The 27,975-nt window shown below is 47.5% G+C and overlaps 2 protein-coding genes across 2 annotated transcripts in view; one reads left to right on the forward strand and one right to left on the reverse strand.

Annotated features, from left to right (window-relative positions):
- LOC111867471 (ATP-dependent DNA helicase PIF1) overlaps positions 1-27,975 on the reverse strand; it is a 112,227-nt gene that overhangs the window by 44,266 nt on the left and 39,986 nt on the right. The gene's annotated exons all lie outside the window — the stretch shown is intronic.
- LOC111867474 (protein bowel) lies at positions 23,716-27,905 on the forward strand. Its single transcript, XM_023857379.2, has 3 exons — positions 23,716-23,859; positions 26,440-27,037; positions 27,124-27,905. Exons 1-3 carry the CDS (start codon positions 23,817-23,819, stop codon positions 27,479-27,481), a joined length of 999 nt encoding a protein of 332 aa, XP_023713147.1. The 5' UTR covers positions 23,716-23,816; the 3' UTR covers positions 27,482-27,905.

Raw genomic sequence — 27,975 nt, forward strand, 5'->3', positions numbered from 1 at the left:
GCTAGGGCATCAAGCGCCCAAGTCTGGAGCTCCAGCGACATAGCCTCTTGCTGTCCACAGCTTCCCCCGGGATCAATACGGGCAAGCAGCCAACGGGGCGCCTCGGCCCCGAAAGTCGATGTGAGCAACCGAGTTGTGCTGGTGTCGAGTGGTGGGGTCCATTCACAGTATCCGCCTTGACCGTGCGCAGGGGCCGATAGGAACGGCAGCGACATGTTCCACAAACATCGTAAAGATCGGCAATAAGGTGCCTGCCACTTAATTGAGTCTGTACGGCTTTATTGCGCGCAATATTGCGCCTTGTAATCGAACCGCGGACCGGGTGTCAAGTCTCCCGTCAGTTTATTACGCCCATCACAGATCCACAGCCTCAATGGAAACTTTGTCGGTCGCCCCTCGACATCTGTACCAACATGTACAAAGAGTTTCGCAGCACTCTTCCTTCGAGAGGTGCCGGGTTCATAGCTCGGTCAGGACACGAGAGATTTGGAGTGAGGTTTCTCGCGGTTTCCTCCAGTCCTTCCGTGCAAATGCCGGGACAGTGCCTCAAATTAGGCCGCAAGCTCCTGCCACATATATTCTAATTTCCTGTTCACTATTCATCTCACAGTTCGACGGTATATAAGTCTCTGCTCCTGGTAGCGTCGCTAACTGAGTGGAAGAATAAATCAACCTAATATCTAGTTCTGTGTCTCTTATCCTTCCTGTTTAACATTTTCCACTGAAAAATACACACACACACATATTATTATTATTATCCATTTATACTACACTGCCCGCCCATCTCAGGTTTCAGTACAGGTTACGGAAGTCTCCCTAGAGAACCAGCGGGGCCCGCTACATCTGCTGGAAAAGAATCAATCATATTAGCTAACGGAGCAAGTGACACAAGTGCACGGTGTCCCTGAGTGTGCTTCGCAATCAGGCAGTGACGTCATCACTACACAGTCACTAGATTCTATTTTAGCAAGCGATAGGAACTGAAATCGCCAATCCGGGGATCTCGGGGAGCAGACGGGACGGGTTGCCCGCCTGCTGGAAGCATTGCGTTCTGAACGGAGTTTAGTAAGGACATCGGCACGGGGCGCGTCACCAGAGGCAGGCCAGACTTGAGCAGCGTGAGCACCAAAATAAAAGCATGAAGTCGTATTCCTGAAGAAGAAAAATCGGGAAATGCTTTACCTGCTATTTTACGTGTGTGAAACTTGGACCTTCGCAGAAAGGGAATGACTGAGAACAGATATCTGGACCAGGCAAGACTTGACACCGCACAGTCTAGAACTTCATTACTTGTGCTGAACTGAAAGAAATACGCATGGATACGCTAGCGAGCAGAATATTTTGGACTAAATGTGAGGACGCGAGCTCCAGCGAACCGGAACTGCCAGAGGAATGGACCGGTAACACTTGCTCAGTGCGCCTCTCGGGCAAGGCACAGCTGTAACGGCAAGTGCAGGTTCCCCGCCGCGACTTCCGTTCCGTGTTCCCAGCTGACAGGCAGTAGGCCTGTTATCTTACCCGATAGCCCGGCATAACCTCACCAAAGCTTCGGAGTAACGTACTGCCACCATCTTCAGGGTTCAGTCTCTATCCCTTCTTGCTGGTTGCTTGCGTGGCTTACTCTTTCGCTCTGAAGATCTGGACAGTACGTTCCTGTCAAACGTTGATGAACTCCCACTGGATTACTCGCGTCACGTGCCAGAAGATAAGTCTACTCGTAGTCACCACAAGGAAAACCTGGTTGATTCTTGTAACGAAGGTCTGGGGTGGTAAGGAATATTAAGAGAGTAGTCAGTTTCTGACGCTCCACAAGGCGTCCGAGTATTCGATAACACAGATTTTCTCCCGATAACAATTCATTAGTATTGGGTTAATCTTTCGAAGTGTTTCATTGTATTCCTCAGCCTCTAGTGAATCCCTTTTGGCTCTCAAATAAATGTCCACCCTCCCCCACCTTGGGGGGACTGGGTGTCGAAGGGAGGGTAGCAGATGGAACTTACAGAAATAAGGTGTGATGATTAGGAATGGATTAAACTGACTCAGAATAGGGCCCAGTGTTGAGCTCTGTGAGTACGGTAGTGACCTTCGACTAACACACGATGTTGGAAATGTCTAGATTAGCTGAACGACTAACAGCTTCTCAAGAGCGGCTGCTACGTGGGGCTTCTAAACGTCTGCTTGTGTTTCATCTCCCGTGCGTGCTACAGGGCACACCCACTGCAGCCCCACAAATTTGTTTCACGACCGAGAATGCCACTACGTCATGCTGAGGTTTTCCGTTAAACAGAGGGGTCCGGGAGATTTGCCTTGCCGTGACATCTGCCGCCAACTATGCGCCTCAGAGATGCGTCTCATTTGCGTAAGAAGCAATGCAGTGCCCTCTGTGGGCAGCCGCTCGAGTTGCACACCTGTATACCCTGGCGCCATCTCTTGATAGCCCTAACCAATGCAGCGTTGCCCTCAGCAAGATTCGTCATCCGATGTAATTCTGTGCTCCAGTGCATATTTGCCTTGCTGCGTGGTTATGCCAGTTCGAATCCCGACCGTTGCACGAGCTGTCATGAAGTACTCGTCCATAAGATTTGAGGCTTCCACCGCGCAATCTATCCTCCGAAGCGTCAGTTTCCACCTATCTGGATGTACGATAAGGGTCACAATGTCAGTGTGTGAGGTCCTACTGCTCCATGCAGCAGTTGACACGGGTACAGGGCCGGTCAGTCTCTCAGAGTAACGATCTGGCCCGCGTCCGTCACAGCGGCTTACGTGATCACGACAGGACGGGCTGTTTTGTATCGGTCCACTGAACGTTCAAGCAGTCCCGTCGTTTTTTCGCGATCGGACGGATCACTTTGTTGTCTTAGGCTGGGACCACACGAGCGCACAAAATGCGTCCATTCTAATGAACGTGTTTTATGACGGACGTTGCTGAGGACGCCACACAGTTGCAGGATGCTGTGCGTAGATTTTGTCTGCAATGGAGCCAGAAGAAAGCGTAGCATTCACCTCTCTTGTTTATTTCTACAACGAATGACACGACGTTCGTTACGACGGACGCATTTTGTGCGCTTGTGTGGCCCCAGCCTTAACTGCAGTAACTGCACGCGGCGCCCACCGTAAAGCGAAATGTAACTTTTGCCCCTGGGCTAAATTAACTATTTACAGACTGAATTCATGTCAAGTAGCATATAAAAGTTCAGTCCGTACCTCACAGAAAACACATTACGTCTCAGCAACCGGTTAATGCTGTTTGTTGTAAGAATCATACAGAATACACAGATACACTCTGTGGGCAGAATGCAGAGTTTTAGTGTATTAAAGCAGGTGGTATGTATAGTAACCATTGGGCTTTAAAGTGTTAAAAATGATGCCATGAAGACATGTAAAGGATTGCAGGTATAGCTTCTCGGCACAAGGTGGAGGTGAGTGGTCAGTTTCATGCTTTCGCTGCTTTACCCCAGGGAAGATACACATAGGAGAATCACATACACATGCTCCAGAATCGGTCTGACACTGAGGAGACAGCAACATCACTTGCCTCAGCGGGGAATCGAAACCCGGTTCCTAGGCCACCACACCCCTAGTTATCCTGGCTCCTGTATCACCTGCTGTAACATTAAAACGCCCTGCATTCTGCTCACACAGTGTATTTGTGTGTTCCATGTGATCCGCACAATAAACTGCACCCCCCCCCCTACAACAGGGCCTATTGCCTGCTCCGTGACACTGTCCGCAAACTGCACAGCCACCTACTGCTTGCTCCGTGATATTTTCCTCAAATTGGGCACGGGGCTCACAGAGCCTGTCGGATTCGAGTCTCGGCTCTCCTGACTCGAGTTTCTTCTTCCTTGTAGTTTTCTTCTGTAATCGTGGATATTTCTGTAGAAATTAGTAGGCACGAAACAATTGCGTCCTGCATGAACAGGTTTAGATAAAATGTGACTTTTACATTGATCACTGAAAGAAATAGACAAGATTTATTCTGAATTCCAGGAATTCACGGCGGAGACTGTGAAAAGTGCGGCCTGTTAGGTTGTAACGCCGTGTAGTTAGAAAGCCTAACGTTTCTGAGGAACATATAGCTTCAGTCTTCAGGGTGAAAGAGTAAGCCAAGAAAGACACCAGCAGAAAGAGGCGGCCAACTCCCCAAAAAGAGCGCAGTGTTCTTCACAGTACCTCAAGCCGAACATATGTAATTTTGCTCTAACACGGGTTTCGCGATGCGCATGCCCACTCCTCGCTAGACACAGTTAGGATGATCGAACCAAGGAAATGGCGTGGGCCCTTCCACTCGTGGAAGAGAAAATAATTGCATACATAACCTTGGAAGGCAAGCCTAGGTGTGGATGGGAGGATAATATTAAAACGGATTTGAAAGAAATAGGATGGGAGGCTGTGGACTTATCTCATGCTCATAATAGAAACCAGTTATGGGTTCTTGTCAAGTCGGTAATGAATTTTCGGTTTTCATGAAAGTACATCATTTCTTCATTAACTGAGCGGCTATTAACTTGTCAACAGGGCTCTGCTCCTTGAAGTTAGACAATTCTAATGCAGACCTGTCATTCTTTTTAGATTTCACGTCTAGACAAGCTCTGGGGCTCACCCAAACAATACCGAGGGTAAGACGGCCGGAAGATAAAGTTGACTAGTCGTCTGCAGTTCCCAACGTGAACGGACGGACGTCGCAAATCGACAAGCGACTGTACTCTTGCGGGGCTGGTTGTCCTCTCTTCTGGTGATAATGGTGATCCTGATATTTCACCAGCCACTTGAGCAAATAAGCCCGGCGGCAGGGCGATGACGGGCGCAGAGCTGCCACCCCGAGGGTTCAGCTCAGACTACACCTCTCTCTGCGTCTAAGCACAGTCTGCACTGCGGGCTGCAGAACAAGCATTTGAAAGACGACTTACGGAGCTACAGACGCAAAGCAGGAAGACCACGACAAAGATGGACGACAGATCCTTTCCGCCTCGTATCTGATGAAAAATATACATTAAAAATTACGGCACTAACTAGAAGGCGTCTGAAGCCGGGATAGCTCAGTTGGTATAGTGACTGGCTACGAGATGGAATACGGAAGAGTCGGAGTTCGAGTCCCGGTATGGTCAAGAACTTTCACTTCTCCATGTCGTCGAGACCGGCTCTGGGTTCCACCCAACCTCCTACATAATGGGTACCGGGGGCTCTTTCCTCGGGGGTAAAGCGGCCGGGGCGTGAACCTGACCATTCACATCCAACTAGTGCCGAGGTCAAGAAAATGTGGATCTATACATCCACTACCCATACGCCTTCATGGTCTAGTGCTTAATTAGTTAAGCACAGAGACAACTTTACCTTTTACTAGTGAACCCGGAAAGGCTTTCAGTGCGTGCAGCGGAAATGTGAGTGGAGTAAGACAAATTTGAAGACCTACAGTTCACGAAATTTTATTAGGGTAATCAGAGCAAGGAAGATGAGATAGGGTAAAGGGTGTAGCACAAACTGAAGACTCAAGAAATGCATACCACATTTTAGTCGAAAAGTCTGGCCGGCAGTACCCACTTGCGAGAACAAGATATAGTTCGGAGGATGCCAGGCTTGTAGACTAGATTCATCTGGCTCAGGATAGGGACCAGTGGCGGGCTCTTGTGAATGCCTTAATGAACCTTCGGGTTGCATAAAACGCAACCGCTTCTGGGGAGCCGCTAGAAGTAGTGGTAAGGCCTTGGTTATGGCTAAGTACATTTGCCCTTTAAAGCACAGTGGTAACTATACATCACATGACAGAAATTTACAAAACTCTGTATTCTGCCCGCGAAGTATATTTATGTGTTCCAGCGATCGCGTCGCTAAACAACATTAACCGGCCGGTCTTTGTCATGGAGACGCTCCGTGTTTTCTGTGAGACAGGAATTGAATTTTTAAATATGATTTAGTTGAACTTCAAAGGGTTAAGTTCGCCATACGCTGTCTGTACACTACGGTTCTGTCATCTGATAAGCCAGGAACTGATGGATTATATCAGGAAGAGCCCCCAGGACATCGATGCCATATACTGCGTGGATTAGCGCTACATCAGGCTGGTTACCGCGCTAGCTCCACCACTGAGCCAGTTCCCACAGTCTCCGCTTCGTGTCTGGGAGTCATAAAGACGAGCAGAGTTGTTCAGCTGTCAGCTGGTGAAATATCGGCCGTTCGGAGATCACGGGACCTTTACACAAGCTGCAGTGCTCTGTTTTAAAGTACTTTCCTGGCATTAGTTTAGAAAGCTGAAGAAAATTAGAAAAAGAAAACCCACCGTAATGCATGATCTAGCCGAGACTCAAACCTAGAGCTAACCTGTTCCTCAAGACAGCAGCCCAACCATTTAAAGGTTGCCATTCGGCGCCATAAATTTCTGCAGCTGATATCGTTTCGTAAGCAATCATTTTAAAATAGCAAAGACTTATAGAGCATCGTCGGCAAATAGCCTATTGGAGTAAGCCCTCGCTGATCCGGATGTCGGATAATCCGGATCGAACTATGAAGAATTCTGTTCACAATTGAGTACACAATTTAAAAGACACATGGCGTTTAGGAAGGCAGATGAGTCATTGGTCTGTTCAGACAAAACTTGACATGTTTCTTCAAACCTGCAGCGTTACTACATTCAAAAACAAATACAGCTTTTGAGCCTTCTATCGATGAACTGCATTGCCCTTCTATAGTTCTTAAACAAAGGCTCTGCAGTGTTATTTTGTTATTTATTTTCATCAGCACTGCTTACATCCTTAGGTTTTCCATTTATTTGTTTTCCAAGTTCTTTTAGGGCTACATTTTGATTCACTAGTCCGGATTATCGCTTAATCCGGATTTACTGTACTCTCACATGAACGTTCATTGCCACTATCACAAAATCTCGCTACTGCTTACTATCTTGTGCTAACTCAATTCATCAATATTTACAATATCCAATTTAATATTATTATCCCATTGTTCCATCATGGAGCTGAGCCCTTTTTGAAGCCATTCAAGAACTTCACAACATTCTATGGAACCCGAAGGTTCATCACCGTGTTCACAAGGGCCCTCCACTGGTCTATATCCTGAGCTAGATCAGTCCAATCCATACCATCCCATCCTATTTCTTTAAGATTCATTTTAATATTGTTCACTCACCTACGTTTTGTTCTACCTACTGGTCTCTTTCCTTCTGGCTTTCCGACCAATATCCTACATGCATTTCTCGTCTCCCCATTCGTGCTACATGACCTGCTCATCTTATCCTCCTTGACTTGCTCATTCTAATTATACTTGGAGAAGAGTACAAGTTATGAAGCTCCTCATTATGCAGTTCTCTCCAACCTCCTGTCACTTCGTCTCTCTTCGGTTGAAATATTCTCCTCAACACCCTGTTCTCAGGCACCCTCAGTCTATGTTCCTCCCTTAATGTCAGAGTCCAAGCTTCACACCCATACAGAACCACAGGAAAAATTATACTTCTGTATATTCTGACTTTTATGTTTTTAGACAGCAGACGAGAAGACGAAAGGTTCTGCACTGAATGGTAGCAAGCATTTCCCGAGTTCAACTTACTCTTAATTTCCTCCTGAATCAGGATTTGATTTGTTATAGTCGTTCCGAAACATCTGAACTGTGCCACATTTTCAAAATATCTGTTAGCTGATTTTATGTCATGTTTATGCCCTGCATTTTGGTGACGTGACAGTAACATATACTTAGTTTTCTCTGTGTTTACTTCTAGACCAACCTCTTTACTTGCGTCAATTAAAGTTTGTGTGTTTTTCTTTATGGTATCTGTATTATCACCCAGTAGATTCACATCATCGGCATAGGCCAACAGCTGATGTGTCCCATTTAATTTCAGTCTCACCTGGTTTCCCTGGACCTCCCTAATGGCATTTTCTAAAGCACAGTTGAAAAGCAGTAACGATAAAACATCTCTTTGTTTTAGACCATTCTAGACAGGAAAATTATCACACAACAGTTTACCTATACAGACTTTACTATATGTTTATAGTAAACACATTTTAATGAGCCTGACTAGTTTCATGGGTACCCCAAATTCTATCAGAATATTGTACAAGACTTCCCTCCTAACTGAATCATAGGATTTCTTGAAGTCTCTCATTTTTTCTAATTCCATTATCTGAAGAATGTAAAAGATCTGATCAGTAGTTGACCTGTTACGTCGAAACCCACACTGTTGATCTCGAATAATTTCAACTAAATATGGACTTAACCTTGAGAGAAGAATATTGGATAAAATTTTGTATGAAGTTGATAGCAGTGATATCCCCCGATAATTACTACGGTCAGTTTTATCACCCTTCTTGTGAACTGGTACAATAATAGACTCCGTCCACTGATCAGGCAATTCTTCCATATTCCAAATAGAAGTAATCAGCTTATGGATCTTAGAACGTAGTATTTCGCCTCCTGCTTGAGTAAGTTCTGCCGAAATTTGATCACTACCTGGCGATTTATAACTTTTCAAATTTTCAATAGCACTTTCAACCTCAAAAGGCCTAAGATCAGGTACTGTCAGCTCAGCTGTATGTATTTCTATGTGCCTAACAGCACTGACCCTATGTACATTCAATAACTGAGAGAAGTAGTTCCTCCACCTATTCAAAATGTTGTGGGAATCTGCAAGCAGATCACCATTCTCATCCTTTACTAAGTTACTGCTAGGCCGGTAACCCCTCTTAAAGTCATTTATTCCTCTATACAGGTCTCTAATGTTCTTGTTCTTACTGTTCATTGCAAGTTCATCAATTTTGTCTTTCAGATATTCCCTCTTTTTATTCCTGAAATGCCTGCTGGTTTCACGTCTTATATTGTTCAGATTATCCCCATTTAACTCGCTTGGATCCTGTAACCATTGCAATTTGGCTTGTTTCCTTTTGTGTGATAATTCTGAATATCGTTCATTGAACCATGGCTTATGCTTCCTCAGTGTATAATAACCTAGACTCTCCTTGGCAGAAATTGTGATATTTTCTCTAATAGTTTCCCAATCTTTATTAACATCCACTTCAATGTCCAAGTTTTCCAAATTCGCGAACCTAATTTCAGTTGCTTGTTCGCTCGCACCGCCACTGACAGCCCTGACAGAATAATCGCAGCCCATATCTGGACCTACTAAGCGGCTTCTCAACCGTAACTATGTATGCTACATGCCCAACTTTGCATCCAGACTGCTGTGGGACTCCAGCTTGCATAAAGCGGCTGAAGCCTGAAGCCACCATTCACCTTCGTGGAGCTATATGTCTTCATGGGGCCATGCAAATGGGGACTGGAGCCCTGTTCCCTGTTATTCAGAGCCTAGGCGTCGTCATTTCGCTTCCCGACATCCAATGGTACTCACCGAAACAAGGCCAGTTCATTCCAATCACACCAAGAAGCTGGCTTTGCAGCATCCCTTTTGACATTACACTCGCATCTTCGTCTATATCTTCCTTACTAACGTCTCTATTCTCCATACGATAAAGTGGGCCGTTTGTCTAAGGCGAATGAAGGCAATGAGTTTCAGCTTTGGGCTCCGGTTGCTTTACCCTTTCTCGTACTTACTGAATACGAAACCCCCCTGCTACTGCTGGTATCAGAACCCAGGTCGTCTAACCAGTAATCACGCACTTATTATTTCTTTTTGTTGCTAGTGGGGTGGGACTGAGTCCCTTGTACTGCACCCACCTCTGGCCTATTGTACCAGCCCCAGATGATAGGTGAGGGTGACTGTGGAATAAAGATTGGCAGGGGAAACCGAAGTACTCGGAGAAAACCTGCCCCAGCGCCACTTTGTCCACCACAAATCCCACTCGACCAGACCCGGGATCGAATCCGGGCCGCCGCGGTGGGAAGCCAGCGACTAACCGCTTGAGCTATGGCGCGGCCCAATCACGCACTTAACTCGCTGATCTATGCGGCCTCTACTTTTTTCCTCCATTCGAGGTCCATGCTCAGCCCATCTTAATCCTTTCCATGTACCGCTTCGCTTCGTTCATCCTTGAGCCTTACGTGTATCACCACCTGGAGGCGCGGGAGTAAGGAGGCCGCAGCGTGAGCGGAGCGCCGCCGTGATATCGCCCCGGCTCACGCTCTGACGGCGCTATAATCCGGCCGGTATTGAGCGCACTAATCTCTGCCCCATCTGGCGGAGAGTGATTTAATTAGCGCGGTACAGTCCGTGCAGAAGCCTAGTGCCTCAACAGATCGCTAGGTGAGAGCAGAAGATAAGCTTAACGCTGTGACCACCTTACCCCAAGTAGCCATTGGATAGGTGACTCAGTAGGGCGTATGGCTAGTCTGGGCACAGGGGTGGCCATGAGAAAAATCTCTGTCTTTTTCAGGAATTGAACAACGGTCGACCATCTCGTAGGCAGTCAGTTCATTTGCTCAGACTTTTGCTTGCCGTACTATGCAAAGAATTCTTCAGATGCATTTTAATATCATCCTTCGGTTTCCACCTATGCCTTCCGGCTAAAGTGCATTCCTACTTGCACCCTTGGGGACCAAGTTTCACACCCGCTCCTAGCCGCAGGGAATACCCTCAAACTTGATATTCTGGTAAAATTCGGTACCATGGAGCCCTTCCACCAGGCCCTCTGTTCGCCTTAACGGTTCTTCTGCCCAGGCATGGCTTTACCCCTTGATGCCAGAAGTCCATCCATATGATCTCCAATCATCTAACCCCGACCCCACAGAAAACACATTGTGTTCTTTCCATTAGGCTTCAGAGCCCAACCGGTTGTAGTTCATGAGAAACAGTCGCTGTTTACTGTGAGAGTGATACGGAATGAGAAACAGCCGCTGTTTACTGTGAGAGTGATACGGAATGAGAAACAGTCGCTGTTTACTGTGAGAGTGATACGGAACATACAACAGCTTCACTGTGTTGGCAAAGTACAGAGCTTCTGATGGCTAAAGAAATCGGTACGTATAGTTACCACAGTACTTTCGCTGAACGTTTTGTGGTTCCCGGTTTCAAAGTGTACTCGTGCGATCGCTCCGTTCGGCTCCTGTACCACTGAGTAATGTGACGGTTGTTCCGATGACTTATTTTACATCGCCGTATCAATTCATGAATCCTATACAGCGAATGATGTGTCGTAGCAAGAGAGACTGAGTAAACTCCAAGCAATGGTTGAGGCCTGTCACCCCCTGACAGGGTATTAATCCGGGAAACAAGACAAGTCGTAACCAGATTACGGACTGGGAAATTGAACTATCAGGGGTCGCCTAAGACATGTATGCAGGGCCTCAGCCACCTGTTGTTGCACTGACTGTCTGCTCTCACAGCCGGGACTTTGCGCCGGGACTTTCCGAGCAGCAAAGGGCAGTGTCCTTCTTTAGAAGCTCGGCTAGTCGCCTTTCACGTAACCCGAAGGTTCGTCACCGACCTCAACAGAGCCTGTCCTGAGCACCAATCTAGTCCACACTCTCTGAAATTTTCATTTTAATATTATCCTTCCTTCTGTGCTTAGGTCTCTCGCTCAGTTTCTTCTCTTCAAACCTTCCAACCAAAATTCTGTAAAAAATTCTCTTCTCTCGCATATGTGCTATATGCTCTGCCCATCGTGTCCTCTTTTATGTGACACCACGATGTAATATTCGCAGTTGGTAGGCCCGTAGTGGGAGGAATTGGGGTTCGATTCGGGTTAGAAGCAAGAGATGTGGGGTCAAGCCCACCCTCCCCCCCCCACACGTCTTCATGGGGTGGTGCTTAATTAGAGCCACAGGGGCAACTTTACCTTTTTGCGGCACCTCGTTAAGGGGCAGAGACTGTCGCGAGGACCAAGCCTGCAGGGCCCCGCGTCGGACGGAGCTGGACTCGAGCCGCCCAAAGTGGAGCGGGGGGGGGGGACAGCGCGGATTGGGGTGGAATTAAATTCGTCCGACAACTTTCAGTGTGGATCACATGCGGTCGGGCGGGCAGCTTGCACCTTGAGATAACAGATCGCTCGCATGACGTCAGTGCGCCTTCTAATTGCGGGCCCGGGTCGCCTCATCTCGACGCAGAAAATTAGATTTCTTCTTGCTTTGAATAACAAACAACGAGCGACGTTATTTTGCGAGCCGCGCTGCGATTGGCTGGCCCGGGATTGAGGAAAGAGGCTCCCATATTTGTTATGCAGGAGCCCTGAGCAGTCCGTTTGAAACTTCATCGCTACGTGGGGAAATCTAATTTCCAGGGCAAACGACGGCTTTTTGACGAGCCTGGGGCGGCAGAGCATGAAAACGACAAGGGAACACGGGGACCGCGGGTCGTGCAGGGCCCGGGACTCAGGAACATTCACGGACCTTGCCGCTGAGGACGCAGAGTTCCCGCTTCACATCCGGAGTATCCCGGGTTGAAATATCCGCACGGAAACCGGATATGCCAGCTGAGGTTCTTACGGGTTTCCTCAGTCCCTTCAGGTCAACCAGGCCACAACCGGTTCCTTCCTCACCTGCAGCCTCAGCTACCGACAGAGCCACTCTAGGATGAGACGCCGTGCAGTCTGATAGGGCGAAGATGCTGCATTCATCATTATGATGGGAGAGTGGTACGGCGTCACAACTCAGGAGAGAGTAAGCACCATAAACAAGTAATGCCATTGGTCAAAGAGGATAACATCTGCAGAACGTGTAGCATGCATAGGAGGTGAGCATTCAAGAGTTCAGATGGAAAACCTTTAAACAAGTCACTGTCTTGGGGACATACGTGTAGTATTTTTTTTTTCAATGGCTCTTCCAGCCCATTCAGGGCCCTGACCTCTTATTCAGTTCCGTGATTATGTGAGAAATGAAGAAGTGTTAATTAGAGTCAGTGAGCAGAGGAATATCCTACACGAAAACGGAAGGCTAATTGGATTGGTCATGTTTTACGCAGAAACTGCCTTCTAAAATAAATTATTGAAGGAAAGGTAGAGGGGCGGATAGAAGTGACAAGAAGACGAGGAAGAAGACGTAAGAAGATGCTGGATGACCTTGGGGACAGAAGAGGATACTGCATTTGAAGGAGAAAACTCTAGATCGCATTAAATAGAGGAATTGTTTTGGAAGAGACTGTGGACTTGTCGTCTTGACAGATTACTGATGATGATGATGATGAATCATTTCTTACAGATTGTAGGACTCTTCGTACATAAGGGTAGGGGGCAGGATAATATTCAGATAGATCTAAGGGAAACAGCGCGTGAGGATCCGCAGTGAATTGATCTGGCTGAAGACAGTATCCAGTTGCGGGCTCTTGTGAACACGGTAATGAACATGCGGGGTGACATACAATGCGGGCGGTTTTGTACTGCGGGGTGGCTGGCCGGCTGTTACAGTCAGTGCAGACCCTTGCATGGCACAGACTGCGTTGGCTCACTGAGCCCGAACATCTGCAGTCACGTGCTCATTCCCTTCTAGAATCGTTTTCTGGAGGTACTCGCTTTAGATCTCGGTGGGGACACCGGCTATCGCGACCGAGGTATATCATAGTTTTCCTCAGCCCCTCCAGAGAATGCAGCGATATTATCTCGATTATGCCACGACCGCTTCGTTCCAAATTCTTTTCAGTTTATTATTAATCAGTATTCATATAATTGGGCTATGGCCGCCGTCAGGATCTCTTTCAGGGGCGCCAAGAACTGCCCTTAGGCCTAAAGACTTACGTTTAATCCAATTACAGGATTATTGTTACTGATCACCAGGGCCCGGATTTTGATGACATGTCTTTTTTTTTTCCTTGTATCTTATGCGATGCTCTTAAATATATAAATCTCGGATATGAGCTGCTGGTTACAGAAATGTAAATTTTATAGGTAATTTTTTGTCATTTTTTGACATTTTTAGGTTTAAGATAATTTTTTCATTTTGGGGGTATTTTTTTGGTAAATTTTTGGACTTTTAAGGGCATTTCTTGTCATTTTTGGCCATTTTAGGGAATTTTTCTTCATATATTTTCTGAAATGTGTATAACATGGAAGCGAAGTGTTCTTTCTTTTCTCCTTTAGGTCATTTTTCTGGATTTTTTCGGTCATTTTCTTTTAAATATTTTCAGGTCATCAAAATCCGGGCCCTGCATATTACTTTTTGGCTCATACTTTAGGTCATTTTTCCTAATTTTTTCGGTCATTTTATAGGTCATTTTTTAAATATGTTCAGGTCATAAAAATCCGGGCCCTGCTGATCACCCTAGACCACTCACGATATAAATTACGTTCTTAAAGACTAATCGTAATTGTTGGCATTTCCTTTCATTTTTGCTTCAATTTTGGTTTTCTTTCAAAAATCTGTGGCGGGGGAGGGCACACATTTCACTCCTCACACCATGCACCGGGGCTCACACGGTCCAGATCCTTACGGCATCTTAAAAACAATCAAAGAGAGAGAAATTTGCTGACTCATCATCCTGCCCTGAGACAGCTCCCATCTTCACACTTTAATATTATCCTCACTCCCATGGCAAAAGTTTATATGCCCTTCAGACACGCACATTGATTCTGCATGTACAGGCACAAGCGTAGGTGTCATGAAGGAAGCCAGGCAGGCCAGGTAGGCCAGGCACCTGTCCCGGCAGCGAAACTGGGTGCCGGCCGGCCGGTCTCGCAGTGATTTACGTGTCCATAAATCGGAGAGGCAGGTTTACAGCCCGGGACGCCAACCGCGGCAGCGCGGGGGTGGGGGACAGTGCGACGGGGGAACTGCGCCCCCTCTTGCGCAACACGGACGTTCAACACAGTGTTCACAAAAGCAAGCCGCTTCACTGAGTCTAAATGGTGTGCCGCAGCAAACGTGGCTATTGTTTTGCTGCTTACTCACCACCTTCAACTGTTTCCGGTGGGGCCCAGTGACCGAGACTACCCCATTCTGTGGGGCTTCATACTTTCACATTCTTATCAACGAGACTTTTCGGGGTCGACAGATCAATGGTGCTTTCAAAACGCCTGGAAGGAAGCGGTCGTGACCTAATCGAGGTATCGTCCCGGCATCTGCCTGGAGGAACTGAGAAAACACGTCTGCAGCGTTACCTGTAAACTAAACCTGTTTCGTCCTCCCATGTTCGTATCAATGTTATCCTCGTATCCAATTCTTCATATGTCAAATGGACAACTCTCATAAAGAATTCAAATAAAACTTTTTTTGCACAGGCGTAACCCTGGTGCGTGCTACATTCCCTGATCACCACAATATTCTTCCTGTTGTCAGCGTAATAAAATTAGAGACCCAGGGCAGGTTGAGGAGAGTACCCGCATGCGCAGTGTTGNCCCCCCCCCGGCCTGATGGTCTCTGCTTCCCCGCGACAATGGTACTCCATGGAGCACAGTCTTTGACGGATCACTTGACCATCTATGGTTCAGAAATTTATCCTCCTTTCGTGGGACATGAAGGTGCACTACCACTTCCACAAGACCCTGCCCGAAGACCCATCTTGAGCCAGTTTAATCCAGGCCAAATCCTCGCTTCTTATTTCTTTGATAAAGGTAAAGCTAATGCAAAGCTAACCTTGTAACAGGCCGTGAAGACCCATAGGGTTATGAGACGTCAAGGTTCCCACATTTTCTCTAGACAATCAGCTCACAGATGGCGGTAAGGTTGTCAGCCTTACGCGTCGGCTGCCCTTTACCCCCCNAAAATCCTTGGTACTCATTTCTGTCATAGGCTGAGTAGACCCCAGGGCCATGGTGCGGCTGGAAGGATTAGATCAATTAAAAAATCCAGTGACCTCATCGGGAATCGAACCCGCGACCTTCCTGCTTGTAGCGTAGTGCTTCAACCAACAATGCTACCGCGTATTTCTTTGATATCCATCTTAATATCATCCTCTCGTCTGCGCCTAGATTTCGAAAGTGCTCTCGTCACTTCGCGTTTATATGTAGTTAATATTTTCCCTATGCGTGCTACATGTCCTATCATACCGCTCTCCTTGATTAATATCTAGTGAAGAATACAAATAATGACGCTCCTCATTATGTAATTTTTCTGAATGCTACTTTCTCCCCACTAGGTCAAAATATATTCTCCCTATGCGTGCTACGTGTCCTATCATACCGCTCTCCTTGATTAATATCTAGTGAAGAATACAAATAATGACGCTCCTCATTATGTAATTTTTTTCTAAACGCTACTTTCTCCCCACTAGGTCAAAATATTTTCTGAACACCTTGTACCCAAACTCTCTCAAACTCACACACGATCTATGTCCTTCCTTTTGGTTTGTGGTTTATTTTACGACTCAGTCAGTATCTGCACAGCCTCAGAGTGAGACCAAGCTCCAACAACCCTGAGCAAGACAATATGCGGAACATGGCTTTTTGTATTTCCTTCTGTAGGTGTGAGACTTCTGAACAGAACGGTAGCAACCTTCAGAGTCCGGACTGTACACAAAGAGCCATCGGGGCCAGTTTATGGCAGCCAATTGCTTATATTGCACCATCCATCACCCTGGTGCTTGCATTCGTCACAGTGTAAACACTAGCAGGGCCAAATTCCACCCCCTGGTTTCTGTGGCCTTCTGTTTTGTGAAAACGAACCCACAACAAGAAAACCACGTCGAGCAGCACAAAGAGACTAAATGACATTCGAGCAGTCGGTCTTAGAAACTGGAATACTTCAGCCTCTATACACACACCTCCTCACTTAAAGTGTACAAGCTATGACACGAACTAAACATCTTTATGGTAACAGAACCCGAAGGTTCAACACCGCTAATACCAAAGCCCGCCACTGGACACGATCCTGAGCCAGTTCCATCCACTTCCCATCCTCACAGCCTGTTTCCCTCTGATCCATCTTACTAACTAACTCTCTGGTAGCAGAATCCGAAGGTTCAACACCGCTAATACCAAATCCCGCCACTGGACACGATCCTGAGCCAGTTCCATCCACCTCCCATCCTCACAACCTGTTTCCCTAAGATCCATCTTACTAATTAACTAACTCTCTGGTAGCAGAACCCGAAGGTTCAACACCGCTAATACCAAAGCCCGCCACTGGACACGATCCTGAGCCAGTTCCATCCACCTCCCATCCTCACAACCTGTTTCCCTAAGATCCATCTTACTAATTAACTAACTCTCTGGTAGCAGAACCCGAAGGTTCAACACCGCTAATACCAAAGCCCGCCACTGGACACGATCCTGAGCCAGTTCCATCCACCTCCCATCCTCACAACCTGTTTCCCCGAGATCCATCTCACTAATTAACTGACTCTCTGGTAGCAGAACCCGAAGGTTCAACACCGCTAATACCAAAGCCCGCCACTGGACACAATCCTGAGCCAGTTCCATCCACCTCCCATCCTCACAACCCATATCAGTAAGCATAAAGGCTGGGCGTGCTTGTGTTCGTGTCTCCTTATCGCACTGAGACACCAGCACCACATGCTGCTGGCAGAGTCTGCGCCGCATTCCCGGAGACTGGCAGGTCTCAGTCAGCACCCTCGCCAGGTTAAAGGTCAGCTGCTACCAGCCACACCAGCAACACCCTCCTGGCTTCGGGTCTAGAGGTCGGCTGGAGAAACAAGATATGCCTACTAAGCACTGACGACACGGAATCCTCTTAGAGAGCACTCACTTTGGAAGAAAGAGATTAAAGCCAGAGACCGACTGCCGCTTGGCTTTCAGAGGCCTCGAGTTCAAATGTCGCCCCCGGAAGCCTGGAAACCTAAGTTTTTCGAGGTTTTCCTTAGGCTGTCCTAGAAGATTTGGGGGCAGTGCTTTAAATTACACCGCGACCGATTCCTCTGTCCCGCATCACTCTCTAAGCACCTGCCCCCCAACGCCATGTTGCCTGGCTACCAAAGACGCCGTCAGTTTAATCATACACAAATATGTAATTCCATTCGGCGGTTACTTCCTTTCTGTCAGACTCCAGTGCGTCTGCGCCAGAGTGACACATAACCGTTCTGACGTCACTCCACGTAAACCGCGAGTGCTACATGTTGTGCTTGCAGATTTTCCGGAAACCGAAGTAGATATCAGTGTTCAGAACACGTGAAACTACTTTTTTTCTCTCTCTCCAGGGGACCCACCCGTTTAAATCCCGTAACGGCAGGCCGGCCTATCTGTAGCCCTTTATATTACGCAGGATTTCCACGAAAGTTACATGGGGACCTACTTAGAGATAAGGCGACGCGACTTAGGCCGGTTAACAGCTGGTTGCAGGATGCGCCTTATCAAGATGTGTATGCACATGTTGGTTATGATACAGGTAACACCGCCCCAGGACACAATACAGCAGTAAACTATAAACAATACACAGAACCAGAAGCAGGAACAGTCACAACTTCGCGTTCAGTGAAGTTGATGGGCCTAACTGAATGTGGACAGGGCAGGCCACTCCTTCTTCGAATCCCGACGAGCCGCCGCACCCTGCGATAGCGGCAGTTCAAAGCGCGAGATGTAAGACGCCGCTATCAGCAGAGTATTTGTGATACCAGGCGCGCATGCGTGCAGCAGCGGCATACGGAGCCCTCGCTGTTGCGTGCGCCACATGTGCCACGCCCTGCAGTGTTTGAGCTGAGACTTTATTGCCAGCAGGTGTCAGCTTCTTGTGAGCTGACGGTTCTACGTGCTTCCAGCACACACTATAGGGTCTCTGCAGTTTCAACTGAACCGCCGAGCGTCCTAACGCAGTGTACTTTCTCACAACTCTGTCATTCCTCTCGTATCGTGCCATAAGATTGCCAATTCTTTGTTCCTCTCGTACACAAAACTATAGTGTTGCTTGTGGTTCTGTATGGTTGTGAAATTGAGTCTCTGACATTAAGGGAGGAACATAGATTCAGGGTGTTTGAGAACAGGGTGTTGAGGAGAATATTTGGACGGAAGAGAGATGAAGTGACAGGAGGTTGGAGAAAACTGCATAATGAGAAGCTTCATAACTTGTACTCTTCTCCAAGTATAACTAGAATGATCAAGTCAAGGAGGATGAGATTAGCGTGGCATGTAGCACGAATGGGGGAGAGAAATGTATATAGGAGTTTAGTGAGAAAACAGAAGCAAAGAGACCACTAGGAAGACCGTGACGTAGGGAGTATGACATTAAAATGGGTCTTAAGAGAAACAGGATGGAATGGTGTGGACGGGATTCATCTGGCTGAGGGTAGGGACCGATGGAGGGCTCTTTGAATACGGTAAGGGACCTTCAGGTTCCATAAAATGGTGTGAAATTTTTGAGCAACTAAGAGACTGGCGGCTTGTCAAGACGGACTCAGCTCCATGGAGTTAGTTTAGTTTCCTGTCCGCTAGATTTAACTAACTGAACTGAACTTTAATTAGAGCAATTAACCTACAAAGCGTACGAACTCCCCCCCCTTCTAAGGAGCCGGGATAGCGCAGGCGGTATAGCGACTGGCTACTGGCTACGCGACTGAAGGGTCGGAGTTCCAGTCCCGGTAGGGTCAAGAATATACTCCTCTCCACGTCGTCCAGACCGGTTCTGGGGCTTACTCAGCCTACTATCCAGCGGGTACCTGGGATTCTTTCCTCGAGGGTAAAACAGCCGGGGCGTGAATCTATACATCCATTCCCCGTACGTCTTCAGGGACAACTTAACTTTGAGGAATCCTACCTACAGGCAACCTACCCTCTGATGGTGAGGCTCTTAAGGTTGCGACTGTGAAGAATAGGCTGGGATCTGACACCGTGTAGTCTCGGAGGAACGTAATGCCTTCAGGGCCGAACAAGCGTAGTACCAGACTGCACGGCGTGTGAACTGGCTGCAGCCTGGCCCTTCCAGCCAAGCCACTGCAGCACACAGCAAGTGGCACGGGGTGACAGAGTCCAGACCCGCGGCTGACACATTCCACTGTGCGGCAGGGCGTGCTGCGTGACGCGTCATGGAGATACAGGGGCAGTCTGAACAGTGGCTCCGCAGCAAAGATTTGAAGCTAGGACCTTCCGAATGCGAAGCAAGTGTTCACCGAGCTCAGACGTACAGACTGCATGCAACTGTCTGTAAGGTTCCGCATTACAGTGTATGGACGTTTCGCACAAGCTTACTGCCTCCATCTTCAGAGTATTAGGACAGTTTATTCATCCGAAACCTTGATATCCTCCTACAATACTGCATGCCGCTTTCGTTTGCATTGAGGAGTCTATCTACAGGGATGCACACGCTGGCTGACTCCAACGGGCGAGAGTTCGGCTTGAGAAACTAACAGTTGCTCATCACCCCGAGATCTGAGTGTCTTCCGATAGTAAGATTTGTATCTTCAGGTACGTGACGTCATGCAGTCTGGTAAATTGCTAGCAATATTTCGAAGAAATCTGCTGCTTCCATGTTCAGGGTCGAAGAGTAAGCCCGGCGGGAAAACGCGGCACGGATATGTGGAGACGGATGATCGGGGGCCGGCCCCGAGGACAAGGCTACACGGCGTCACACCGCAGAAGACAGTAGGCCTAATATCGTCGGTCACTGCAGGAGCTGAGTCCAGTCCAGACAAAAACCATTCCTTCAGGCCGTAGTTTCCGTGAGTTGCCCTCGGCCCTGCCCACTGAGTTCTCGCCCTGGATGTCTGCTGTACTGGAGACCGATTCCTGTCAAACTCCTTCCAGTTCATTAGTCACCATCATCCTACCCTTCCACGTTATATGGCTCAGGCCAGAGTTCGAGCCCAGGTCAGGTCATGTGGGATTTGTGATGAACAAAGTGGCATTGGGGCAGGTTTTTTCCGAGTACTTCAGTTTCCCCTGCCAATTCCTATTCCACCGACTGCTCCACATTCATCATCATCATCATCATCATCTATCATCCGGGGCTGGTACAAGAGGCCTAATAGTGGCCGACGTACCGCCTCACCCCCAAGAAACCAAAGAGTTTTGGAAATGAAACCAGCAAGCCTCGTCAGTACGTGAGTTACTCGCCGCCCAGAGATAAGCTTCGCGGAAGGAGGCTGGAAGCGAACCGGGAGGGCTCGACATGTCACCCCGACGGGTGTGTTCATGTTAACGTGTTTATTCACACGGTTTATGACCGCAATTCTTACGCTTAATAAACCGAGTATGCCGGTCGGTTCGCATGCAACGAGGAGCTATCAGGGTTCCGAAGAACTCAGACGCCCTACGCTCTGTTTGCTGCAGAACAAGTACTGTCAGGCCACAACACCCGCAGGGTACTTTATTGGAAAGTTGCTAGGACCTCCCTAATGGCATCCAAAAGTCGCCACTCTGGAGAGCTCGTTGCACTAAGGCTGAGACTCCTGTGTTACAACTGCATGCTAGAGCGTGATGGATGCATTCCCAGCAAAATCTTGAAAATTAAGCAAAGTTCTGTTTTCAAGGATTGCATCCTGTTCCGTACGTATACCTTCAACGCAACAACACTTAATTTTCTTATTTATTTATATAGCAGGCACTACATGTTTCGACATCAAATGGGTCATCGTAAGGTGCTGCGATTTTCTCACATGTTCGGTAATGGTATTTGAGAAACTTGCAGCACCAGAAGATGACCCGTTTGAAGTCGAAACATGTAGTGCGTGCTATATAAATAAAAAAAAGTATTATTGCGTTGAAGGTAAAAATTGTATATGTTCATAAGTAAAGTTCATTAATTAAGCATTATGCCCTGAAGACATATGATGGAGTGGAGGTATAGCTCCACCATTCTTGACCTAGCACATTAAATTCTCTACATGTTTCCGTCTGTCCGGCGAATGAAATGTCGTGAAATTTGATGACGTCACTGGATAATTATGCTAACATTTATATATATATTAAAAATATGGTTTAAATCAGAAAACGTTATCGGGCGTTTCACCTAAAAACTACAATCTTTTCTTCGCACATCCCTGACTTGCATTGTAACGAGGTATTATCAGCTACATTATAACTACAGCTTGCATTGTGACGGGGTTCTAACAGTAACATCTTAACCACAGCTTGCATTGTGACGGGGTTCTAACAGTTACATTGTAACCACAGCTTGTATTGTGCCAGGGTTCTAACAATTACATTGTAGCTACAGCTTGCATTCTGACGGGGTTCTAACAATTATATTGTAGCTACAGCTTGCATTCTGACGGGGTTCTAACAATTACATTGTAGCTACAGCTTGCATTGTGACGGGGTTCTAACAATTACATTGTAAGTACAACATGTATTGTGACGGGGCTCTAACAGTAACATTGTAAGCACAGCTTGCCTTGTGACGGGGTTCTAACAGTGACATTGTAGCTACAGCTTGTATTGTGACTGGGTTCTAAGAATTACATTGTAGCTACAGCTTGCCTTGTGACGGGGTTCTAACAATTACATTGTAGCTACAGCTTGCATTGTGACGGGGTTCTAACAATTACATTGTAGCTACAGCTTGCATTGTGACGGGGTTCTAACAATTACATTGTAGCTACAGCTTGCATTCTGACGGGGTTCTAACAATTACATTGTAGCTACAGCTTGCATTGTGACGGGGTTCTAACAATTACATTGTAACCACAGCTTGCATTGTGACGGGGTTCTAACAATTACATTGTAGCTACAGCTTGCATTCTGACGGGGTTCTAACAATTACATTGTAGCTACAGCTTGCATTGTGACTGTGTTCTAACAATTACATTGTAACCACAGCTTGCATTGTGACGGGGTTCTAACAATTACATTGTAAGCACAGCTTGAATTGTGACGGGGTTCTAACAATTACATTGTAGCTACAGCTTGCATTGTGACGGGGTTCTAACAATTACATTGTAAGCACGGTTTGCATTGTGACGGGGTTCTAACAATTACATTGTAAGCACAGCATGTATTGTGACGGGGTTCTAACAATTACATTGTAGCTACAGCTTGCATTGTGACTGGGTTCTAGCAGTAACATCTTAACCACAGCTTGAATTGTGACGGGGTTCTAACAATTACATTGTAGCTACGGTTTGCATTGTGACGGGGTTCTAACAGTGACACTGTAGCTACAGCTTGAATTGTGATGGGGTTCTAACAGTAACATTGGAGCTACAGCTTGCCTTGTGACGGGGTTCTAACAGTAGCATCTTAACCACAGCTTGTGTTGTGACGGGGTTCTAACAATTACATTGAAAGCACAGCTTGAATTGTGACGGGGTTCTAACAATTACATTGTAGCTACAGCTTGCATTCTGACGGGGTTCTAACAATTACATTGTAAGCACGGTTTGCATTGTGACGGGGTTCTAACAATTACATTGTAAGCACGGTTTGCATTGTGACGGGGTTCTAACAATTACATTGTAGCTACAGCTTGCATTGTGATGGGGTTCTAACCGTGACATTGTAAGCACGATTTGCATTGTGCCGGGGTTCTAAGACGGGTTTGTAGCCGAAGGCCGCAGTGTGACTGTCATGTTACAACCTGAGCATGCCATATGAAAATTTACACATTCTATGCAGAAATCTTAAATTGTAGCGTGATCCCTAGCGCGTCGAACCATGACAGAGCATACTGCGTACTGCCGTCTGTCGGAAAGTGGCTGATTTCTGTGGAATGGGCGATGTACGGATAAACCCTGCCACAATCGCAACTTCCTGCTTCTTCATCATACTCAAGATAAGCCGCTTCTTTTTCGTGTTTCGTAATAATCCGCCGGATTTCTCCATCAGCAGCCGCCATGATTTGCTCTGTGGTTGCGAGGACCACCGCAAGAGGGATGCATGTTATGGATGAAGAGTGCGATGGGGCGGAGCGAGTGTAACTATTTGTCCAATGGCTGGCGGTTCCCGCCTCTAAGCTTAGGCAGGGGTGTTTGTGCGCTTGCGCAACTCAGTAGCACCGTCTGCGTCCCGACGCTGCTAACACAGTTCTAGTGTGACTATAGAAGTGGGAGATTGTGTTTTGTTTTGCTCTGTTTTGTTTCTGTGGACCGTGGAATTTCGAGGAGAAGTGGACAGATGGCAGCAGCGGACGATGGCCAAGAACGTCGCTACTCTCAAGGTGACTATATCTTGGAGCAATAGGAACATTATATAAGCTTGAGACTAAAACGGAGGTAGTGCAAGAAAGTTGTGGGCGACTTATATCTCTCTTGCTCGCATGTCGCTTATGTACTCGCACCGTTTACAGGCAGAATTCGTGAGCTGTGTTTGCAAAAAAAGGAGGGGCTAGGGAATTTGCAAGGTTCCCTCTTCAAACTGCTTTTCATCAGGGCGATCAAATCAAAACACAGAAGATACATGCACAATTTCGATAGGAAACCCGGAAGGAAGGAGACCACTTCCGCAAGTTGCTCAGAAAGGGGTCCTGTGGCGGGCCCCTGTGAGCCTTTGGGTTTCAAAAAGTCAAAATTCCACCTGAGCGACTATCAGCTTGTCAAGTAGGGCCCTGTCCCATGAAATTGACAGACTAAGCATCTACATGTGGGCTCAGAGACCCGAGTTCGGTGACAGATTATATTAGTGTCCGATTCTAAGCTATCGCTGCGGTTCGCTGTTCGTGTGAATGTGGCAATGTTTCTGGAGTTCCAGTCGGTATGGTGACGGGTTACCGGCTCAACAACCCGGGTTCGATTTTCCGGCACGTACAAGAATTATCTCTTCTTCTCAGGGTCAAGACCGGCCCTGGGGCCCATTCAGCCTCCTATCCAATATGTACCGGGGCCTCTCTCTCGCTTTCTCCGGGGTTAATGCGGTCGGGGCGTGAAGTTAACACTCCTCTCCATCTAGTGCCGAGGTCAAGAACGGTGGAGCTGTACCTCTACTCCCCCATATGTCTTCATGGCATTGTGCGTATTTAATTAAGCGTACGGACAACTTTACCACCTTCAGGGTCGAAGTGTGACACTTCTATCCTGAAGATGGAGGCAGGTAGTGTCTCCGATATTCAGACATGCACGAGGTGTAAACAACCGACGTCACCTACTTAAACCAGTGGTCTGCTTGGGGCCATCCGAGGTAGTTAGCAGTCTCCCTCAGTTCTGTTTGCAGGGTTACAGGGCCACTGAGTCCTGTCGAACCGATATGCCCTGTTTACGTAGTGCGGGGTCTTCCTGTTTCATCTGACTATGTCTTCACACTTCCCACACAAAAAGCGTACCAGTTAACTAAACATGTACAAAGTTGCCCCCGTGCTTAACTAATTAACCACTACGTCATGAAGAAGTATGGGGGAGTTGACGTGGTGTACATCCACGTTTTCTTGTAATAAATATGTACGTCACTTAAAAGAAATTAGACCTCTCAGAGACGGAAGTATTAAAGATCTACTGACTGTGCTCTAATGTCCCCAACCCCGCAGAAGAGAGATATGTTGCGGTTTCCGCGATAATGCTAACAGCGTGATGTAGGTATGTTCTGGTTTTGAGATAATGCTAACAGCGTGATATATGTTCTGGTTTTGAGATAATGCTAACAGCGTGATATATGTTCTGGTTTCCGCGATAATGCTAACAGCGTGATATATGTTCTGGTTTCCGCGATAATGCTAACAGCGTGATGTAGGTATGTTCTGGTTTCCGCGATAATGCTAACAGCGTGATATATATTCTGGTTTCCGCGATAATGCTAAACCCCGCAGAAGAGAGATATGTTGCGGTTTCCGCGATAATGCTAACAGTGTGATATATATTCTGGTTTCCGCGATAATGCTAACAGCGTGATGTATGTTCTGGTTTCCGCGATAATGCTAACAGCGTGATATATGTTCTGGTTTTGAGATAATGCTAACAGCGTGATATATGTTCTGGTTTTGAGATAATGCTAAGAGCGTGATGTATGTTCTGGTTTCCGCGATAATGCTAAGAGCGTGATATATGTTCTGGTTTTGAGATAATGCTAAGAGCGTGATGTATGTTCTGGTTTCCGCGATAATACTAAGAGCGTGATATATGTTCTGGTTTTGAGATAATGCTAAGAGCGTGATATATGTTCTGGTTTCTGCGATAATTCTAACAGCGTGATGTATGTTCTGGTTTCCGCGATAATGCTAAGAGCGTGATATATGTTCTGGTTTCCACGATAGTACTAACAGCGTGATATATGTTCTGGTTTCCGCGATAGTGCTAACAGCGTGATATATGTTCTGGTTTTGGCGATAATTCTAACAGCGTGAGATTTGCTGCGGTTCCCGTGATAATGCTACCAGCGTGATACATGTTCTGGTTTTCGCGATAATGCTAAGAGCGTGAGATGTGTTGGGGGTTCCGCGATAATGCTAAGAGCGTGAGATGTGTTGTGGGTTCCGCGATAATGCTAAGAGCGTGAGATGTGTTGTGGGTTCCGCGATAATGCTAAGAGCGTGAGATGTGTTGTGGGTTCCGCGATAATGCTAAGAGCGTGAGATGTGTTGTGGGTTCCGCGATAATGCTAAGAGCGTGAGATGTGTTGTGGGTTCCGCGATAATGTTAGCAGTTTGAGAGGTATCGTGGGTTCTGCGATAATGCTAACAGAGTGATATATGTTCTGGTTTCCGCGATAATACTAACAGCGTGAGAGGTATCGTGGGTTCCGAGATAATGCTAAGAGCGTGAGATGCGTTGCGGGTTCCTACATAATGCTGATTACTTGAAATGTGTTGCAGGTTCCCCGATAATGCTGAAGGAGGAGGAGAGTACCTCCACTCTTCTTACCCCTCCACATACCCCTACCCAATGTGCTACAAGCCGATTCCCCTTCAACGAGGACAGTTGTAGCGATATGGAACAACCCCGGGCCCCGTTGCCCGAGAGGTGGGGTCCTCAGCCCCCCCTACACCTACAGCCTTTCGGGTTCTGCATCAGGAAGGAAGAAATGACTATGTCGTCAGCTTTCAGACCGTTCTGCAGCTCCATGGTTCCGTGCCTGCCGCCAGAGCCCGCCAGCTACCCGGCGCTGCTCTGGCTTTACGGTCAGGCCGCGTCGCGGTGCTATGGGCCGGGTTTGCAGGAGCCTAGGCCGGCGCCTGTTGTCACAAAGACTGCCGCAGGGACAGGCCGTACTGGGGGCAGTGGGGGGCCCAGCTCCCGGCCCACATCGGCTTCGCGCCCCAAGAAGCAGTTCATCTGCAAGTTCTGCAGCCGCCAGTTCACCAAGTCCTACAACCTGCTGATCCACGAGCGCACGCACACGGACGAGCGGCCCTACTCGTGCGACATCTGCGGCAAGGCGTTCCGGCGCCAGGACCACCTCAGGGACCACAGGTAGGAGTACAGCGGTCACACTTGGCAGGGAACTGTTGCACAGACTGGGGACTCCTGACAGACATCGTGTATTCGTTCTGTTGCAGGTACATCCACTCAAAGGAGAAGCCGTTCAAGTGCGGTGAGTGTGGCAAGGGGTTCTGCCAGTCGCGGACGCTGGCCGTGCACAAGATCCTGCACATGGAGGAGTCCCCACACAAGTGTCCGGTGTGCAGCCGCAGTTTCAACCAGCGCTCCAACCTCAAGACACACCTGCTCACGCACACCGACCACAAGCCCTACGAGTGCGCTGGTTGCACCAAACTGTTTCGCCGCAACTGCGACCTGCGTCGTCACGAGATGACGCACTGTGACGCCGCTCTGCTCGATCTATCAGTTAGAACACCGCCCCCAGCCGCGAGGAAGCCAACGGGGTTCACTATAGCGGACATTATGGGGCGGTAACAAGTTGGTCCGTATTTATCTTTTGTTTAAATTGATTGTGCCCAGAAGTGTGGAAAGTCGCGGTCTTTGAGCGGGTGGGACTAGGCAAAGGGGAACGTAAATTGTTTTGTGACCAACAGCGCGGACTGTGTAGGCGACACAGTTAACAATCTGTGTATAGCTGTGTGTACGTGTCCCTGATGTACCAAAGTGTTACGGGTTTGATTCCTTTATCCCTACTTTTTCTTGCTGTACAAATTTTGTATCTGAGTTACACCGCCTAGAGCTGGGGTAGGGACATCTGTCTGATACACGTAATTCGATATGTTTCCAGCAGGCGGCGTGAGTCTGTTGCTTGCTGCCAGCTCAGTTAATATTTTGTGTGTGCTGAGATAGCTGTACAGGATGTTCCACATAACAAGTCACTGTAAAGAGTACCCTGTGACGCGGTTTGTTATTTCTGCTCCCCACAACTCCACCTCCACAGCATCTCTGTCTGCACTGCACTGAACTGC

This window comes from Cryptotermes secundus, unplaced genomic scaffold (assembly GCF_002891405.2).
Source record: "Cryptotermes secundus unplaced genomic scaffold, Csec_1.0 scaffold843, whole genome shotgun sequence".
NCBI classification, from domain to species: domain Eukaryota; kingdom Metazoa; phylum Arthropoda; class Insecta; order Blattodea; family Kalotermitidae; genus Cryptotermes; species Cryptotermes secundus.

Excerpts from the sequence above, each read along its gene's own strand:
- LOC111867474 (XM_023857379.2), top strand. The coding sequence starts at position 23,817 with ATGGCAGCAGCGGACGATGGCCAAGAACGTCGCTACTCTCAAG. Across the intron at positions 23,860-26,439 it reads AGAACGTCGCTACTCTCAAG|GTTCCCCGATAATGCTGAAG; the intron begins GTGACTATATCT and ends AATGTGTTGCAG. Across the intron at positions 27,038-27,123 it reads GACCACCTCAGGGACCACAG|GTACATCCACTCAAAGGAGA; the intron begins GTAGGAGTACAG and ends GTTCTGTTGCAG.